The 21,203-nt window shown below is 40.7% G+C and overlaps 1 protein-coding gene across 1 annotated transcript in view; it reads left to right on the top strand.

Moving 5' to 3' along the window:
- The window catches only part of SORCS3 (sortilin related VPS10 domain containing receptor 3), a 514,894-nt gene that overhangs the window by 462,427 nt on the left and 31,264 nt on the right, over positions 1-21,203 (top strand). Inside the window, exons 15-19 of the mRNA XM_036336059.1 lie at positions 3,742-3,859; positions 4,767-4,900; positions 14,475-14,588; positions 16,618-16,789; positions 19,287-19,473. Coding sequence (XP_036191952.1) covers positions 3,742-3,859; positions 4,767-4,900; positions 14,475-14,588; positions 16,618-16,789; positions 19,287-19,473 — 725 coding nt within the window. The remainder of the gene's footprint in view (positions 1-3,741; positions 3,860-4,766; positions 4,901-14,474; positions 14,589-16,617; positions 16,790-19,286; positions 19,474-21,203) is intronic.

Genomic DNA, 21,203 nt, shown 5'->3' with positions numbered 1-21,203 from the left:
GCCATCGGTATTAATTTCTTGAGGTTGCTGTAACAAATTTCCATAAATTGTGTGGATAAAAGAACGGCAATGTATTCTCTCACAATTCCGGAGGCCAGAGCCCAAGGTAAAATTGGCAGCAGGACTGCACTCACGTCAGTGTACTAGGGATCACTTGTTCTATGATATTCCATTTCCTGTTGGCTCCAGCTGTTTCTTGACTTGTGGCCTCAGAAATCTAATCTTTGCCTTTGTCTGAACATGGCCTTCTCCTCTCTCCATGGATCTCTTCTTTGTATTTTTTTATTTTTAATAAAATGTATTGGGGTGACATTGGCTAATAAGATTATGAGGGTATAAGGTTTCAAGTATACAATCTATAATATATCATCTGTATATCATGCTGTGTGTTCACTATTCAATGTCAGTTTCACTTCCTTCACCATATATTTGATCCCCTTTGCCCTTTACTGATTCTTTCCTACCTCTCTTTCCCTCTGGTAATCATGATACTGTTATTCATGTCTATGAGTTTTGTTTGTTCATTTATTGCTTTCAGTTTTATATGTGAGTGAAATCATATGGTCCTTGACTTTTTCCAATCTGACTTATTTTGCTCAGCATGATATTCTCAAGATCCATCTAAGTTGTTACAAATGACAGTATTTCATCTTTTCTCATACTGAGCAGTATTGCATATAATATATGTACCTCGTCTTCTTTATCCAATTAGTTGTTGAGGGACACTTTGTTTTCATGTCTCAGCCACAGTGCATAATGCTGCAATGAACATATATATATATATATATATATATATATATATATATATATATATATATATATTTACAAATAAATATTTTCAAGTTTTTTGATTAAATACCCAGAAGAGGGGTTGCTGGGTCATATTGGACTTCAGGCTAATCCTGATAATCCAGGATAAGTTCAACTGGAGATCTTTAACTTGTAAATCAAAGACCTTTTTCCAATAAGGTCTCATTAAAGGTTACAGGTCAATTCTCTTAGGGAGCCACTATTCATTTCAGTACACAATCTTGATCACTCTCCTTTTCAGTGGTTCTTAAACATTGGGAACTGTGAACCCCTTTGAAAATCTGATAAAATATATGTACTTTCTCTATATATAAACACATATGCCAATGAACACATATTTTACTTAATATTTCAAGAGATTCAAATTCCACTGTTACCACCAAAGCTTACACGTGTACTGCACATTGAGGTACATAGTTTATATCATTCTTGAATGATGACATCCAAAACTACAAATTTTCTCTGTGATCTAGTGTAATGTAGCATAGACCAGGATATTTCCACTTTTGCTCTAGATAATATACATAATTTTGTATTAATTAATGCATTCTCAGATCACCTTAAATATTTTGGTCTCTCTGAAGTGTGTACTTATATTAATCTCATTATACATGAAAACTCTTAAGCTTTCATTATTATTGTTGTTGTTATTATTATCATCACTATTATTATTTAAGCTGAGTTTCACCAAGCCCCATTTCATCTATATAATACTTATGTAGTTGACAAAGGGAAAACTTGACATTACATCCTGTTGTGTCACATGCTATTAAATTCAGCCTGTCTCTCATTCTGTCAAGAGCTTTTTGGGTCCTGATTCTGCCATCAAGTGTACTGACTGTTTCTTCCAGCTTTGTGTCATCCGAAAATGTGATTTCCAACGATGACCATTATTTTCATGTCTTCAAGTCATTAATAAAAATGAAGAACAAGAAGGTGCAGACAGCATAACCTTGCAGCTGACTACTCACACCCTCCTTCGTGGTTGATTTTAATGCCTTAATTAGGAACTGTTCAGCCACATAATTTTACTAGCACCTGGCTCATATTTTTTCATCTTTTTTTCAAGAGTGCTGTGGCAGACCATGGCAGGTGCCTTGCTGATAGGTAAATCATATGCCTCATATTTCCCTCTTCTGTCTGTCTAGAAATCCTTTCATAGAAAGGGCTGGAATTAATCTGACATGATGTAGTTTATGATCCATGAAATAACTGTAAACTATTTGGAGTAGGCAGAATGTTTAGCATCACTGATAACCTGCTACTCAGAGTCCTCCAATCAGGGATGACTTACAGGGGAGGTGGTGTTTGAATATGGCAGGAATAGATAGATTGGATAGAGAGGGAAGAGACATTCATTAAAGTCTCCTTCCACTCTTGTTTTTTTTTCTTTTCCCTAATGAGCTTTCAGCTTAACTCTCCTCTCTTCAAATAAGTATACACTTTTGATGACTTAACTGTTTTGTTAAAATTTAAAATGGACTGACTCATGATCTCTCCATGAAATGAGTGAGAGCTAATAAGGTGAAAATACCTTAGTTGTAGACTTGACATGGATGTATTGGATTATTAGAAGACCACTAAATATAACAAGAATCTAAGAGAACTGAGAGAACCAAGGAAGATACTTAAATTAAGTTCACTCTGCTCCACAAAATATGGGCCTCACAACCCAGGATATTTAGCCCCATGGCTTCCACTTCCCAGGGCTGAGCTAAGACTCATACAAAGACCATACAGTTTTACTAAAGGAGACCCTCAGTCTCCCCCTCAAAGTCTGTTTAATTTTCTTTTAGACAAAGCTCTAAAACCTTTATTTAATATTGAACCATTAGATCACTATAAGTCATTTCTTAAAGTGTATTTTAAGTTGTTTGATCTAAACAGCAATTCTATTTCTTTCTCTATTTTGCAATCTTAATCAGCTCCTACCCCTCCCAAAGCATCCTTGTGTTTCCGGGGGCAGAAGGACATGTCCCTTGAGGAGAGTTAGTCTCTCAGTGTCACTATCAGAATACCTGAACTTGGGGAGATACAAATCCAGGGCTGGGAGCATGAGTAAGTCTTAATGAAATGGAAGTCATCCAATTCCTTGAAAGATTTCAGTTGATTTAAGTTCCTGGCATATTGGTCTCCCCTTTACATCACTGTGATGGATGTCTTGCATTGTAATTACAAGATATACCACCTGAGTGGAGTATGGATGATCAATCTATTTTTCTAGAAACGATTGATTATTCATATTTATAGGGCTATCAACTGCTGAGCTTTGAAAAGGTCAGTGTGGATTATCTACTCATATGGTGTGCTATTTTACTATACATAAATATGAGTTTCTTTTAGGAGACTCCTGTGATTTTTCAAGGAAGGGAGGAGGAGGATGGTATTCATATAAATTAAGCAATGGGAATTTCAAATAAATATCCTTATACTCAGTTGAAATTTTGGAATTGGCAAGGTCATACTTTTGAGTAACTAACCCACCTCCCACTCCAACATACACAATCTACTTTACAGATGAGGAAACAGTCCTTGTCAGTGGACATCAGTAAAGAAAATACCATTGCTTGGAATTAAAGACATACAAGGCTGAATGTCAAAAAATGACCAACAGTTCTCTCTTGGTGGAGAATTTTGGACTTTGAATTTTTCCTTCTCTGCACTTTCCTATATTTTAATTCTTTACTATAAAGCATAGATATTACTTTTTCAATTAAAAAAATGATTGGTAATTTAAACCCACTGTGAATGCATTTCACTGGTGTTGTGTATACAGTAGACTTCTACTCGATGGCCTTCAAAGAACATACTTTGAAAGAACCAGTGAAGGCCAGGGTGCAATTCAGTCTTCTATCCCCCCAGTCTTTGTGCATTTGTGACTGACTTCAAGAATTTCTCTGCTTATCTTTCCCATCCCTTCCCTAAACACAGAGTTTTTGGCCACTTCAGCCTTCGCTCTGAGTGGCAGTTGGTGAAAGTGGACTACAAATCTATCTTCAGCCGGCGCTGCACCAAGGAAGACTACCAGACCTGGCACCTGCTCAATCAGGTACACCACAAGGAAGAAGAGCTACTAAGAGCCCTGTTATTCCTATCTGGCCCTTTCTATTGAAGTGGATTTAGGGGAAGGGGTGAAGCCCATATATCCAGGTTCAGTAGAGTTAGATAGTATTGGGGACAATTTTGTACCCTGGGATCACTGTGATAGGGAGCAGTGATCACCTGGGCTTTTAGCTCTACCCATTGAGAAATAAGCTCAGACAGGTAGGAGACTGACCCTCCATAGGTTCAATCATTATACCTTCCTATTGAGGAGAGGAGCATTTCTCAGGCTAGCTTGGAGTAAGGGCCCAAGAGCATCAGGAATAGGACCAGTAAGAAAGGGGGAGGGGTGGGAGTGAGAGTCTCTACCAATAGCAGATGTTTATTGATACACAGCATAATCAGGCATCTGTGTTCTTCGGAACCGTTGGATCCTTGTAATTTGCATTAACTTCTGTTCTTTTTGAACTTGGCTAGGAATAAAGACTTGGGCAGGGTGGTTTATCATAGAGAGGGATCTTTGGGTCAACCTCAGTTTTACTTTGAAGATGATGTGAAAAATATGCCAGAAGTGGAATCCTTTCCACTAGAGTTTCTGCTGAAACCATTTGGGCAATTAGGGTGTCTGTGAGGATGGTGGGAGTCTTGGAATTCCCTATGGAGATGGAGGAGAAACAGGATGGAGTAAACATCACTGGCCAAGTTGGGAGGAGGGATAGTGATAGGCCAGCCTTGCATAGTTTTCCTTCTGTATGATAGTAAAAGAGCAGCCCTTTTATCCTTGAAACTCCCAAACTGTTACTGGGAATGAGCCGAAAAGAGAATGAAAAGCCTAATGCTTCCTGTTGAGAAGCTGTTTTACTTCATCTTTTTTGTGTGTTTCTGCCTTTCTCACTGTGGACTTTCTTTCCAAGGGGGAACCTTGTGTCATGGGAGAAAGGAAAATATTCAAGAAACGCAAGCCAGGAGCTCAGTGTGCCTTGAGCCGAGACTCCTCGGGGACGGTGGTCTCAGAACCCTGTGTCTGTGCTGACTGGGACTTTGAGTGGTGAGTCCCTTGGCCTCTCAATGCCATTTTCAACAAGATGTTTACTTGTTTGGGGGGAGAGAAGGAAGATGAGTTAGGAGAGGAAGTACTGGCCTGTAGGCCCACCTACCCCAGTTCCTGGGCCAGATGGGAAGTTTGCGTCCCTGGAAGAGGGACACAAGGAGGCATTTTCACAGAGAAGCATGTCCAAGGAGACTTATCTTCAGGGAGTAGCTGCACTGGAAAGTACCAGAGAGGCTGGGCTGGGCACTTGACAGAGTACAGAGAGCTACCGCCTTGGACAGTAACCTTCAGACAAGTTTGCTGAAATTGCACTCTTCCATTTGAACTCTCATCATCATTTCTGTCTTTCCTCCCTCCACTGACAACCACAAAGGACACTGTGAAACCTAACCTATTAGACTCATGAATTTCCAAGTATTTACCTTCAGCTCGGGCCTCCCTCTCCTCCAGCATGGAGACATTTGTGTTCATCCATCTGCTCAACATCCATCTCCCCTTAAATTTATTTGTGGCCAAAGCAGAACTCTTCCTGAACTATCACTGTTGGAAGCAGTTTTTCAATTCATCTTGAATCTCCACCCCAGTCCAGTTTTTCCAGCCTCAATAAAACACACAGACATCCATTCAGTTACTTAAGTCAAAATCCCAGGAGAGCTTGATTTTCCCCCTTTCTCTCAACCAAACAGCTGCAAGTCCTTGCAAGCCTCTACTTCCAAAATACTTTCTAACTCAAAGCACCTTACCCCATGTCTTCTGCTGAGTGAATTCTTCAGTCTACTAATTCCTTCTCTAGTTTCACCATGCACCCTAAACTCTATCTTCCTCGCAGCAACCATATTATACTTTAAAAACAAAAATCAGGCCTTATCACTCCTGTGCTGAGAACAGCTTCACTTCACCCTAAAAATATAATCCAATGTTTTTCCTTGGCTTGCTTCGTTGTATGTAATTTGGCCTGCTATTATCATTGTGCCTTAATGTTTTACTATTCTTCCCTTGTTTACTGTTTTATAGTCACACTACCATCTCTTGTACCTGAATTAATCCAGGGTTATTTCTACCAGAAAAAAATAGCATGTGCAAGGATTTCTTCCAAATTTCAACATAATTGGCATCTTTGGGTCACTCATGTCTCAGTAAAATTATCATCTCCTCAGAAATGCCTTTTGAAGCTATATGATCTTACCTATACCTGGGCACTCTCTAGAACAGTGATGGCGAACCTATGACACGCGTGTCAGAGGTGACACGTGAACTCATTTTTTTGGTTGATTTTTCTTTGTTAAATGGCATTTCAATATATAAAATAAATATCAAAAATATAAATCTTTGTTTTACTATGGTTGCAAATATCAAAAAATTTCTATATGTGACATGGCACCAGAGTTAAGTTAGGGTTTTTCAAAATGCTGACACGCCGAGCTCAAAAGGTTCGCCATCACTGCTCTAGAATATCAGCATGATTATTGTCTTCTTAGTATTAATTGTCATTTGGAGTGATCATGCTCTGTGATGGCTTTATTATTGCCTATCTTCCCCAGTAGAATGTAAGTGCCATGAGTGTAGGAGTTTTAGATTTTCTTCATTGTTGCACCCTCAGTGCCTAGGTGATATAAGCAATAAATAATAGGACCATGTTTCTGAATGTTGTTCATTTTAGGAGAGCCAAAATCTACCCATTTCTGGGAATGGGCGAGTATTACTCTGATCCCAGCTGGATGAATTCTTCCTTCACATTACAGTCAAAAGCTAAAGCTCAGTTTAGATGTTTTATTAAGCCATCCCATATTAAAAGACAAAGCTAAGGGCTCAGGTTCGAGTCTATATACATGGAAGGGGCAAGATAATGACAATTGAATTGGAGCTTTTCTGATGTTAAATAACAAACATAAATTCAATTGGGCACAGAATGGCTGCTCCTGCACAGCCAGCAGCTTCATCCCTATTTCATCCTATTTCATCCAACCTGTTTCTTAACAGTAATTTGTACTGGAAGCCATAGTTATTTTCAAGTATAACTATGACTGTAGCTGGTAACTGTAAGCCAGACAGATGACTTTGACTGCTTCCTACCTTCTCTTCATTCCTGAACTTATGCATTAGAAAGCTTAAAGGGGAATAAATGGTGATGGAAGGAGACTTGACTTGGGATGGTGAACCCCGATACAATATATAAATGATGTATTATAAATTTGTACACCTGAAACGGACATAATTTGATTAACCAATGTCACCCCAATACATTTAATAAATAGGAGAAAAAGAAAGCTTGACTTTAGTAAGAATCACTCAAATGGGTTGTGCTAAATGGAATTTAAATTTGAATGGCAATGTTTTATCTGTGGAAAGTTTGATCCTTTGGAAACAAAATTTATTTTCACACTTGGAAAGAATGATTTTCAGTTATTAATTACAATTCAGCAAAAATAGTCATAGCAATGTATACAGTAAGTCACTCAGAATTATTGCACATGACATATTGATGTCAACCTAAATATTCAGAATATGAGTATCAGGCTTCTTTATGTCCTTCTGCAGGCTCACTCTGTTCAGCCTCACTGTCTTTGCATATGTCCTTCTCCTTTTTTGCCTGTGTCTGTGAGTTGCATTAGTCCCTCACTCATGGTTGGCAAAACTCACAATTGAGAAAGAATAAGAATTGTAACATAAATATTTTTCCCTTCAGCAATCCCATTAACATTTACTATTCTGAAAAAAAAAATCACAACTCTGATATTTATAGTTTTTGACCTTAGGAAAAAATATCTTAATCTCTTTGATTTCATCTCCTCAGCTGTGAAGTACAAGTACAGAACATGGATCTCATTGGATCCTAGGGAGAAATAAATAAATTGATATATATCATTAATGTGGAAAAGACATTTATCCTAATGGTGTAGGCATCCATATGGTATCTGTTGCTGCTGCCATTGTTAATATTGTACCCCAGGGTTAAGTGGTCCCATAGTATTTTTAACAAGTAAGCCAGAGCTTATACATTCAAATAATCACTATCTTCAAATTTGTACCTTTGAGTGTTATCCATTTATTCCAATATTGGTGGCATAGCTTAAAATAGTTTTGAACCCTTCTTTGGAACTATTCTCATAATGCATCTGTAAGTAAAGTAGCCAGGGGTAGGTGGCCAGGGGTAGGGGAGTCCTTACAAGGTGTTCTGTGATTCTCATGTTTTCATTGGTAGAGGGGCCGCTTGGATCCAACACCCTGTAATGTCAGCATCGTTACTATGACAGTTTATGAAGAAAATGAATATCTGGAATGTAAGTTACTTGACCAAGCTCTTGTAACTAGGAGATAAAGAGCTGGGTTCAAATGCAAGCCTAACTAAATCCCATGCTCTCTCTTCTACATCATGCTATTTCTCAAGAAATCTAGCAAGTCTGAATTATTTTAGACTGATTTCTTGTTTCAGAATAAATAGGATCCCCAAGTTTAATTATTCTAAAATTAAAACTCATCTTCAAATGACCTAGGTTAACTGCTGTTGATGAGGTTCAACATAAAATGTTCCATTAACTCTAAAACAGTTATGAATGAAGTATATTTGATCACTGGTACTAGAATTGTAATAGGTTTATGGTATTCAAGAAGACTTTATAGAATTTGGGGGTGGCGGATAGGTATTCTATGTTTGTCTTTCTATAGCCAATCATACCTCATGTTAAAAAGAAGATAGAAGAACCAGTGTGAGTTAGGAGAAGCAGATGCACAAGACTGGATGACAAGTGACTGGTCAGAATCTGAGAAAAATAGCAAGAGAATTGCATAGCCTAAAAAGTATTTTTGTACTGTTTTTTTTTTTAGTATGGGATAGACAGTTAGATTTCTGAAATTGCTATTTTTTATAGTGATTTTTTGGACAATGGGACTGTGTTTAAAATTGTCTTTTTGTTTTTAAGTCAATTTCAGTGAGCATATTTATCAGTTAAAAATATAGTTTTTCCATCAAATATAGTTTTTCTATGTTTATGCTGGAAAGTAGTTTATAACAACAATTTCATAGCCTTGTCACCTTCTCAATGGTCCTTCCTACCAGGAATTTTTATTAACTAAGGAATCTGAAACTCCTAGCTCAGTTAGTATAAGCGACAATCATACGTATTCCACCTACTTGTTTCCCTGAGCCAAAGCAGATCTTAGCCATTCAATTGGTTCAAGCAACTTTCAGTTCTCAGAGAGAGCAGGGAGAGGGTATAACCTACTTTAATCAGGTAGGGTCTGGGGGTGGAGACTGGGCAGGATGATCAGCTATCTTGGTTTTGGTAGAAAAGCTAAAGAGTGCAGCCTAAATTCACAGAGGCAGGGCATTACCCACCTGCATCCCTCCTCTGCTCAAAGAGAGAAGGTTTTAAAGAGTCTCAGAAGTGTTTATTTGTGGGCTACCATTGACTTTCAGCCTCCATCCAGAGCATGTTTTATTCGTGTATGAATTTTGCATGAATAATAATGTTTCTACTTAATAGCCTTGTAAATCTCCCAGCCTCATGTTTACCGTAGAGAGCCACCTCCACCCTGGCACTGGTGAGGGGCCAGGAACAAATCCTAAGATTTAAATTTGTCAGAGACCAGCAGGTATCAGAAAAGTAACATAAAAGGCCAACTCTTAGGGATGAATTGCCTTCTGGGAGACCCAAATACTCTTGTTCAATGAGAAACCAGTTGGTCTGGAGGGTCTTCCACCTGGAGGTCATTTTTCCTACTCACTCAGCCAACTGTTTACTCAGCAATAACTCTTGCTGAGCACCTACGATGTACTAAGTTCTTTAGATGGATTATGTTGATCTCACCCAACTGCTGGAATGAGAGTTGGCTATTACAGGTATTTTATTGATGAAGAAATGGAGACACAGAAAGGTTAAGTAACTTACTAAAAATAATAATGTTATGATTCCAGAGTCCCAATTCTTAGTATGTTTTAATGTCTATCCTGTTCAGTAGGTTCCAGATCCACAGAGTTAGTTTATCAAATGCTAATATAGAAGATAAAGCAGAAGAGATTTGCGGTGTGTCAGCATATAAATCAGATATGTCTGAAATCCTTTCAACCTTTAGTGTTCTGCATAGAGAGTATAATCAAGCATATTTTTCTATAGATAAGACATGATTGAAAAGTAAAAAAAAAAAAAAATGTATAAACCAGAGTTGTTGAACTCAAAGAAGGCATAACAGCAAATAATAAACAGCATAGTTAGTTGCTGAATTTTATGGCACAGATCAGAGATGCCCAATAGAATAGCCACTAGTCACATGTGGTTATTCATATTAAAGCTAAAGTAAACATTCAGTTCTCCACTTGCACTAGCCATATTTCAAGTGCTCCATTGTGATATGTGGCCATGGCTACCATAGATATAAAGCAGTTCCATTATCGCAGAAAGTGTAGAAAAGGTCAGAATAGAGAATTCACTGAGGACTGGAATAATGATGGAAGGTTTCCTGCAGGAGGTGGTGATAGAGCTGTGTAGACTTCCTGCTGAGAAAGTACAAGAAAAATGGGCAGCACTTTAGGGAAATCAGGTATATGCGTGTGTTCTTGATGACTAGAGGAATAAGGGCAGATGAGAGCATGGGGTTGAATTAGCAGAAATATGTGAGGCATGATTGTTGTTTTTTGCAAGCAGTTTCTGAACTGATCTGCATGTAATTATCTTTATGGCTGTATTTAGGTTCATGCCTTAGCTAAATGATAATGATGTTATTATCCCATTGTTTTTGTTACGGTTGTTTCTGTTTGTTGACTGTTCACTCTGCGCTTACCAGAAACCCTCTCTCTGCTTGTTCCCAAACCCACATGCTGTGCTGTCTCCTAAAATAAGACAGAAGCACCCGTGGTACACTGATCTTGGAATCTCAAGTGCCAAATGGGAGAATTGAGAACCTGGGGGTCTGTGAGGCTAGGAGGGGCTGTGCATGGTGAGAGTAGCACAGCCCTGAGCTGGGCCAGCAGATGACTTCTTGGCTGGCTCCAAGAGACTGACATTGTCATTCCTGAGAACCAAGGAGCCCTCTACTGATGAGGCAACGGGTGCCCCTTGAGATTGTACTAATGCTGAACCAGGGGTCAAGAGTCGATTATCATCTCCATCTGCCATTGTCAGTTATGTACAATCCCTAACAAGTCATTTCTCCTCTCTTTACTCCTCCTTCCTAATCTACCAACGGAGGGGATTGGACCCAGGGAATACAAGTGTCCCTTCCTGTTCTGACATGCAGAGGCTTTTGGTTTCTGAAGCTGTCATTTCTTCTTTAGTTGTCTAAGGCTCCTCCCTGGATTTTTGGATGAGATTTGGACATACAGGCTCCTAGAAATGGACACGTTCCCCCCTAAACTTTTAAAGAAATTCTAAACCCTCTAAAGAAAGACACAGAGGTGACATTTCTTGAAGGAAGCTGCTTGTGTGTTTGCAGAAGCTGTGGCAGCATACTTCCCTGAGGCAAATCAAACTTTCCGGCACAGTCACTCCAGACTTCACCATTCAACAGAAAAACACCTTTTCCCCAGGAAGCTGGAGCAGCCGCTGAAACTGCTTGTTTGTCTAAATTATGTGAACTCCAGAGCTGGGATGGAGGGGGGCAGTATGAGAGATTTTAATATACATTTAGCAGAAGTTAATGAAGAAGTCCACAGTTTGGGGGCAGCCAGTGATGTTTCCATTAATGTTATTAAATATTAATGAGGTTCTTTTTCTCTTTGGGGTAAAGAAGCATGCCTGATGCCCTCTTTTTAATTACTATATGGCTAACAGGTCACAGAGCCGAATGCATTGCTAAAGATGGTCGCCTTCAGCAAAGCGCATTAAGGCATTTCTCTCCCTCCCAAAACTGCTTAGGAGAGCACCCTTTCTTCCAAAATTACTAAACTTCTTAAGGTTAGCAGGACATTCAACAGATTCGTCTCATAAAGCAATGGTGGAATTTTCTAGAAGGGATGCAAACACACGGCAATCTAAATGTTTCTACAGATAAACAATGCTTAGAAATCAGACGTCCAGTGTGTGCTGGTAAATATTTAACCACCAGCTCTTTGGGAACAAATAAATAAAGAATCCCTGATTGGTAGCCTTTGCTGATTGTAGTAAATATTTCCACCATGGCCAGTTTCAAGCCACCAACATGATGTCAGTGACTGCAGACTTCAGGAGAGATGTGTAGCATTACATAGTATTTCTAGTCTATTAATACTCAGATGTAAATAACTTCAAGGGCATAAATAATATATAATAACATTTTATATGCTATATATTATATAATAATAATACAATGCAGTAAGGTAATGAAGGGTTTATTATTTTTATTATTGCTTTTTAAATATAACATTTAAATAAATTTTTTATTATTTAATTTTTAATAATGACTGATTACTAGCCATTAAATAGCTGGGAAAAGTCCTGAAATTTTAAACTGGCTCTCAGGAACTATTATAAGCTGGTGCAATACTGAGTTCCTCTGAGTCAACTCCCAGGCTGGTCTTGAGTTCTATCTTTCCACATAGCGATTTGGAAGGACTCTAGCTCATGTTCACGCCACAGGCACCTGTTGAGCACTTGGGATGCTCTCTGTGGTACACACTGGAAAATTAACCGTGGGTTCACACTCTCCCTGCAGAGTCCAAATGCAATGGCATAATTTAGTGCAATCCTTTTTCAATGTAACTGAAGTATCCATTCACCAGTAAATATTATTCAATACCTTCAATGTTTTAGACCAACACTGGCAACCAAAACCAACTGAGGTCTCTGCTCTTTTATGGCCTCAATGTTTCCAACATGCTATGACCACAGAAATTTTGAATGGGAATCATGGATGGTCTCATCTGCCCTAGATATTGAGGAAGGATCTGTAGGAAAGTGTCAAACACAGAAAGCAGTAGAGTACTTCAAGACCAGGGTATAATACACACAAAGACAAAGAGGGTTGAAAAGTTGCCTTGAGGGTCAGATGGAGTTTGTTGTGGAGGAAGGTGGTAAGATGGTAGGGTGGTGTCAAACTGGGGAGATAATTCATATAATGTTATTAATCAGCTGTTACTTCTTAACTATACCGCTTCATCCTGTATTACACTGTGTTCTACTTCATATTTGTTATTCTGTTCTTTCATTGGATTTGAGGCAGGTTATATGCCTATCTTCAAAAGACTGGAAACCCCTTAAGGAGAGGGATTGTTGTACTTCTTCCAGAGAACAGGGCACATATTGAGTGATAAAGAATGTAGAATTAAATTTTTATCCCTATCTCCCTTTCATTTCTACCCCAGTTACACATATAGATGACTGGCCTGTAATTTCATTGGATTTTAATTAAACCTTGGATCAAAGAATATGGGAGCAGAAGAAGAAAGGAGGTGTGGGTCCGGAGAGAATGATTTCTCTTGCTGTTTTATGTTTTATTAAAACTCAGCGAATCAATAGTCAAATGTCCAGGTTGTTCTAATCAATGTGTGGGTTTGAGGAAATCCTTGGATGCTTAACTCAGAAGCATGAATTTTCCTGCCAAGTAAAGTCACCCTCAAAGATCTCTGGTTGTTTGCAAGCAATAACACTTTGTTGTTCTTTTTCTACCCTGACAATTACTTGTCTGGGAGCTTATGAAACTCTAAGAAGTAAGGAAATATCATTTAAATTTCAGATAGGGCCCTCCTCTGCATTTACTTTCTCATTTTCAAATGGGAAGGAAAGGAGAAGGGAATCATACTTGACTTTCTTTGTTTTTTTGATGTGTGTTTGTTTGTTTTTTGAGAGAGGAAGGGAGAGAGAGAGAGGCAGAGAAACATGGATATGAGAGCAATACATCGACCAGCTGTCTCCCTCATGTTCTTCACCAGGGATGGAACCCACAACCCAGGCATGTGCCCTGACCTGGAATCAAACTTGCAACTTAGGTGTGTGGGAGGACACCTAACCAACTGAGCAACACTGGCCAGGGATCTTTCTTGGTGTTGTTATGGCTAGGCTTTTATGAAAACATGTCAAAGAACTACATAGTTTTTCTGTTGTTGTTATTGTTTAGGACAAGAGGGAACCTATGTTACATGTAGTTGGGAAAATTTTGAATGGATATATCTGAATGCAAATGTATATATGTGCTTGAGAGAGAATTGGCAGAGAAAAAGAAAAGAAAATCTGAAATTTTGGAAGAATACCTATGGGATATTAACACAGAAATGAACCTTGACATTTAAAGCCATTTTCTTGGTCGTCATCTAATTATTTCAGTAATTCCACTGTGACCCAAAACATGCTTTTAAGCATAAAGCATCCTTCACACTCACCCCAAACCAGTGCCCCTGCCACATATGTAGTTTCATACTTTTTGAACCTAGAATCCACATTTGATAATCCACTATATTTTTCTACATTGGACTCCATAAGACTTGGGGTTATTTCTAAATCTAAAAATATATTCTCTAAGTATGAATATTTGCCCTCACTAGGAGTATTTGAAAGAACGTGTTACAGAGTTTTGGGTGCACATAGGGATGCATTTCTATTTGTGTGTGTGTTTCAAACATTTTTGCATCTACACCACTATGCAATATTCATTTTGCGGGCAGTGACTATGGCTATGAGAGACATGGAGAGAGCCAGTGTGTCCCAGCTTTCTGGTACAATCCAGCATCTCCATCAAAGGACTGCAGCCTTGGTCAAAGCTACCTTAACAGCACTGGGTAAGTAAAACAACCAAAGGAATTCCACTCACTGTTTTTGTGTTTCTCTAAGTTGGGATGAAAGGGAGCATCACTGTTGAAGCAGGATGGAATGTAGATAGTTTGTTTATATGGTTTCCGGGGAAGCCTGAGGAGACCTTTAGCTGAGAGTAGCTTTTTGGGAACATCAGAAGAGATTTCTGATTACCCAGTTTCAATACCTTTTGCCATTTGACAGACCATAGCTATTGTTTTGATTAGGCTCAGAAATATTGTGATTCAATCTGAGACAATAACTACATACACCATTTGCCCAATATCTTCATGAGATATCTGGATGGAAAGTATGGCTAGGAGTTCAGCAATTGGTGGGGAGGGAGAAATCTATACTAATTAAAGGGTAATATGCTACTTAGACCAGGAGACCTTCACAGAGACCTTCCAGGCATCCTTCCAGACAAAGCCATGGTGGCGGGGCAAAGGCAGAGGCGGTTAGGGGTGATCAGGCCAGGAGGGGAGGGCAGTTGGAGGTGATCAGGCTGGTGGGGGGGGAGCAGTTGGAGGTGAGCAGGCCGGCAGGGGCGTGCCAGTTGGGGGCAAGCAGGCTGGCAGGAGGGAGCAGTTGGGGGCAAGCAGGCCGGCAGTTGGGGGCAGTTGGAAGTGATCAGGTCGGTGGGGGTGGGGGGCAGTTGGGGGTGAGCAGCCCAGCAAGGGGGCGGCAGTTGGGGGCAAGAAGGCCAGTGGGGGGGGAAAGTTGGGGGCAAACAGGCCAGCATGCAGAGTGGTTAGAGACGATCAGGCAGGCAGGCAGGTGAACAGTTAGGAGCCAGCGGTTCCAGATTGCAAGAGGGATGTCCGACTGCTGATTTAGGCCCAATCCCACACTCACAGGGATTGGGCCTAAACTGGCAGTTGGACATCCCCTGAGGGATCCCAGTTTGGAGAGGGTGCAGGCCTGGCTGAGGGACGCCCCCCCACTGCACGAATTTTGTGCATTGGCCCACTTCAGATATAATGGAGGACCGATATCATACATAAGAGTTTGTTTTCATCTGCTTTCAAAGCCACTAGAAGAAGGCAATATGGATGGATTGATTAGTTACTCCTGATATCCAGGATGAAAGAAGACATAATGTGATGGTGATGGTGATAGTGGTGATGATGATGATGATGATGATGATGATAGTCGTGGTCCATTTATTTTATGTGGTTTTCCCAGAATGTTGCTTTAATGCAATTTAGAGAGAGTGATGTACCTAGAAACAATCCATCATGTAGGTCAGGGCTCTGGGCACACTCTCAGCTTTACTTCAGGTGCTGGGGTCTGTAGTCAAGAGAGATGACACGGCATCACTATGCACAAATTCGTCCTTGTCCTAGAAGGTCACAGTCCTTGTGGGAGGTCTTCCCGTGCTCACTTCTTCTCTGAAATAATTTTACCTCGATTGGGCTGAATAAGAGTTTCAAATTTGTGCTTCTCATCTGGTATTTGTGATAAGAATTGAAATATTAACAAAGAAAATATCCCATAAAATATCCCAGTGGCTCCAGAGTAAGGTGTTAAGCAATGGAATGATGCCCTGGTGGTGAAGGGGAGACAGGAAGAAGCTTCCTGATTAATCAGAGGCAGAAGTCTCATCTTCTAGTTGCTTCCTGGTACAGGGGAAACTGGGGGTGGCCTCAGGGAAGTAGAAACAAGTCTCTCCCTCACAGAGATCAGCACCTGATCTTCCTGCTTCTATAATCCAATGGGTCTGCCTCCTCCTGTCTTGTGTATGAGTCAGACATTGATTTTTCTTGGCTGCTTTAGACACTGATCCGATCTGTGGCTCACCAGGTAGGATCGATAATAATGTTTAAAGAGCTACTCTTCCTGAGATGGAGGGATAGCGGCTCCTCAGCATTTATTTAGCTCCCTAAATGGCTGTCTTCCTGAGACTCTGTTTTGAGGAGGAGCTGTGCGCAATGTCTGTCTTGCTCTCTTCCACGCCTTCTAACACACACGCATACAACACAAACCACACCACTGACAATTGCCAATGCTCCTCAGGTACCGGCGAATTGTGTCCAACAACTGCACAGATGGGCTAAGGGAGAAGTACACCGCCAAGGCCCAGGTGTGCCCTGGGAAAGCCCCCCGGGGCCTCCATGTGGTGACGACTGATGGACGCCTGGTGGCCGAGCAGGGGCACAATGCGACCTTCATCATCCTCATGGAGGAGGTAGGTGCTGGCCAGGGTCTCTGAGGTCATAACTCACAAGCAGACCATTCCCTGTTCTCTGACAGGGAAGAGAAAAAATAAATCCTCTATTCAGGGCCCTGTATGAAAGTCAGTGCAGCCCTGGCCAGTTTGCTCAGTGGTTAGAGTATCAGCCCTTGAACCAAATGGTCTCAGGTTCGATACAGATCAAGGGCACATACCTGGGTTGCAGGTTCAATACCGGCTCAAGTCACCGGCACCTTCAGGAGGCAACCAATCAAGGTGTCTCTTTCACATGATGTTTTTTAAAAAAGAAAGCAAGTCAATGCCGAGAAGCTGAGATTTCTGGGAGAAGATAGAAGGACCAAAAGAGGGCTTAGGTGTTTAGAGACCTCCTTCCCTTCATCCAGCCACAGGGACTCAGCCTGCAGTCTTGCTGCTTGTCTCTCGCAGAGCAGAGCTGGACATATTCTCTGAGGTTCCTCGTTAGGCTCTGCTTTGCTGAAGGAATGTTTATCACCATAAGGCCATATACTATAAACTTTGCCAGAAGAAGGAAATTCAAATTTTATCCGTTGCCTTCAGGAGCCTCTTTCACTTCATTGTAACCCTTCACCCCCTAATTAAAAAGCCCATGGGGCTTTCAAAGGGACTCCACAGTATGAGTGTGAGGGTAGTGGCGGATTATTGAAATCCTTTCAACTTACCTTTATGAAAAATTTCATATTGGTTGCTTTTCCATCAACTAGCTGCTCCATTAGTTCATTTTTAGTGTCTCCTGTAACCTGGGCAGTAAAATCAGACTAAGTTCATTCATTCCAGGGTGGAAATAGCTCTGCTCCCTGCTTCTTGCTCCCTATATGAGCTATTTCATCTCTTCTCAAACCAGGTTGGTTTTCAGGCACTCCTCGCTGAGATGGTGGGGGCGAGAAGGCTTGCCTGATTTACAAAGCCCTCTAAATTTGTATGCAAATTGCTCTGTGCTCTTGAGATCTTGGAAAGAGACCAAAGCAGGTCAGGACTTTTATGTGTGTTTTTCCAGAAGTGTGAATACTTTAGAAACCTTTAAAGTCAGGCCCACACTGGACAGGATGGTGAAGTTTCTTTATCCTGGCTGACAGACTTTTCAGCTGTCACCCACACTGGGTGCTAGAATTAAAAAAACTTACAGATTCAGAGGAGGTCATTATCACATTTTCACTAGGGAGTTTCTAGGACCAGAGCTATAAAACCTTCTCTTGAATGGATGTGAAGAGCCACGATCTTATCCATTTGAATTGCATCCAGTTCATTTCCACTTTAATTTATATTCATAAACTCAAAGGTAGTTGACATTGTATGTGGGGCAAGGGAGCACCTATCAATATTTTACTCACATCTGAGTTGCTATGAGGGAAGAGACAGAAAGCGAAAGTATGATGGATGCACACTCACTGGGTGGAACGATTGGCTCATAATTCTGAAATGATGCATTTCTCTTTCCATCCCATCAACCATCTTTGTATATGAAAAGAGATCCGGTTCTTTTTCATCTATTATTCTTGTTTTGTGGTCAGACTCAATTGCATTTATCCAGAATGTTGGTCTAATATGGAGAGGAAGGGAAAGGAAGGATGGGGTTTAGCATTGGCCCTTAAGAAGCTGAGCATTGGTTTTAGGACTTGGGGTGGCAAAGATCCACTCAACTGAACCATTGGTATCACATTACCAGACAGCACCCAGAAGACTCTTGTCCTTTTCACAGGCAGAGGTACCTGTGAGCTGGGAGGGCCAGAAAGTGCTTCAGGGAAGAGGGGGCTTCGTTAGGTTTAGGGACATCCAAGGTCAACAGAGCACAGATGTAATCTTGGCCAGTGTGCAGTGCTAATATACAGTATGGAAATAAGTCATCTTACCTCATAGAGTTATTTTGAAGGTGGTATTATATAATATGTGCTAAATGATTAGCATAATGCTCAGACCATAATAATAATTACTAAAAATATGAACAATTATGATGATAGCATGGTGGTTGAGAACATTAGCATTGATACCAGACTGCCTGGTTTAAAACCTGACTCTACCACTTCCAGCTGCAATCCATTTGTAAAATGGTGACAGTAGTACTTTCTACAATATGGAGTTGTGAGGAAATTAAATGTTTGGAATGGAAAAGAAACTGTTAGCTGTTATTCTTATTGCTATTGATATTACTATGCCACAGGAAAAGAATCATTAAACCATGTGCGAGGTAGCCAGAGTTGCCTAGAGTCTCTATCTTCTCTATCATTGCCAGTGTCACACTAACCCAGCCTGACCGAGCTCAGGCACACAGGAGCAACAGGTCCATGGCGCCGGCCCACAGTGCCCAGTGGATCTCAGTTAGGAGTCTGTTGATCGTGTTCACAGTGTTTAGGCCCCCCTGGGGGAGACTTTAGGTTTTCAGAGGGTGATGATGAAGACACAGGCGAAGCATCCGAGATTAAGTCAAGCTGGACCATGTGATTGAGCTCAAGCCAATTGCTGTTCCTTCTCGCAGGGCGATCTCCAAAGGACGAACATCCAGCTTGACTTTGGGGATGGGATTGCGGTGTCCTATGCTAACTTCAGCCCCATTGAGGATGGCATCAAGCATGTGTACAAGAGCGCAGGGATCTTCCAGGTGACGGCCTATGCAGAGAACAACCTGGGCTCGGATACAGCTGTCCTCTTCCTGCACGTGGTTTGTAAGTAGCATGAGCCCTCCCCTTTCTTGCTTTCCTCCATTGACAACTCCCTCTGTTCCAAACTTCTGGGATTCAGAGCTGAGACAGGATCTGGTGTGACTACTACCCTAAATGATGGCCCGAGTCAAATGATTGCGATGTGCGCTCATCTGTGTTTCAGTTTCCTAACACTGGAGTAGATTATTTTGAAAGTTTGGATAGTGTATTTACCAACTGGCCCCTCCTTTTCAGCTCCACTTTGTTCTGATGTAAGTGTGCACATGCAGATGCACTTTGAGGTGAGAGCCCCTTCCCTTTGTGATCTGTGTTGGAAGAACCAAAGAATGGTTCAGAAAACACACATTTAGATTTCTTGAATGTAGAACTGAAGACGCAGAAGACCTTAATGCTTCCATCTAAGGCCACTGGAAGTTCATTCCTGTTGCAAAGCATTCTAAGAGCTCTCCAACATGTTTTTGCTGTCCAAGAATGTATTTTACTGCTGTTGGCTGTTGCTTGGCCCAAACCAATGCAACAGCTGAGTTCTGAATATTTTGTTTGTACTGGATGCATTTTGTGTATTTGCTATCTTGCAACTTGACTCATGTAAACTGAAACAAATATTATGATTTTAGAATGTCGGGTCGAGGAAATGTTATGGGGCTGGTATTGGTTTCATAAGTCTCTATCAGTGCTTCTCATGGGTCTAAGGACATCTGTGGTTTTTACTTATACTCCTCATGGTGTTTTTGGAGTAATATGCTGCATGTGGTGAAAATGACACATTTTATAAGAGTCTAAGTGAATACAAGGAGCACCTTTCCTAGCAACAACTCAGTGATGACATAAATGCCACTATATAAACAAACTGTACTTAAGAGGCCCCTGGCAAACAACAAGCTAGCAGGTCTCTGAACATTCTAATCACAATAGCAGAACAGGGACCAACAGTAATGGGGGAAGTGCTTGGGAGGAGGAGGAGACCTGGATTGTAGCTCAGTTATATTCCTAAAGATGCCAGGCTACGCGGCCATGAGATAAATTATTTCATCTCTTAGTCTTCTGAACCCCCAGTTTTTTAAAGTTTTTATTTATTGATTTGAGAGAGAGAGAGAAACATCAATTTGTTGTTCTGCTAATTTATGCATTCATTGGTTGCTTGCTATATGTGCCCTGGCCAGAAATCGAACCTGTAACCTTGGTGTATTGGGACAACGCTCTGACCAGCTGAGCTACCCGGCCAGGGCTGACTGAACTCCAATTTAAAATGGCTTACTTCTAACTGGTGCCTTGTTTCACAGGGCTCTTTTAGTAGTAAATAGAAAACACAAATTAAACATCCATTCACTAATTTATTCAATAAATATTGAGTTCTTAATCTTTGCAAGGCACTCTAGTAGGAACTGGGGAGGCAACAATACAGATATGGCCCTGCCCTTACGAATTTACATTTGGCGGGGGAGGGGTGGTGGTGGTGGAAGGGGGATCTGCTAGGAATGGGCCATCAATGGCCCAAGTGGTGATAACCACACCACACCAACTATCATCAGAAGCAAAGCACCAGGTCAGAAACTCAGGCAGGTGGTGTACAGTGTGTTCATGAGCCCGGGGTTCAGAGCAAGAGAAACCTACATTTGAATTCTTATTATATTCCTTTGTTAAATGTCTAATATCAGTCAACTGTCTTGGTCTTTACAAACCTCTGATTCCTCATCTTTAATACTTAAATTATAGAGAGACTGTAAAATAAG

This window comes from Myotis myotis, unplaced genomic scaffold (genome assembly GCF_014108235.1).
Source record: "Myotis myotis isolate mMyoMyo1 unplaced genomic scaffold, mMyoMyo1.p scaffold_m19_p_15, whole genome shotgun sequence".
NCBI lineage: Eukaryota > Metazoa > Chordata > Mammalia > Chiroptera > Vespertilionidae > Myotis > Myotis myotis.
Note: the sequence above shows the minus strand (reverse complement) of the source record. Positions and strands in the feature narration are given on the sequence as shown.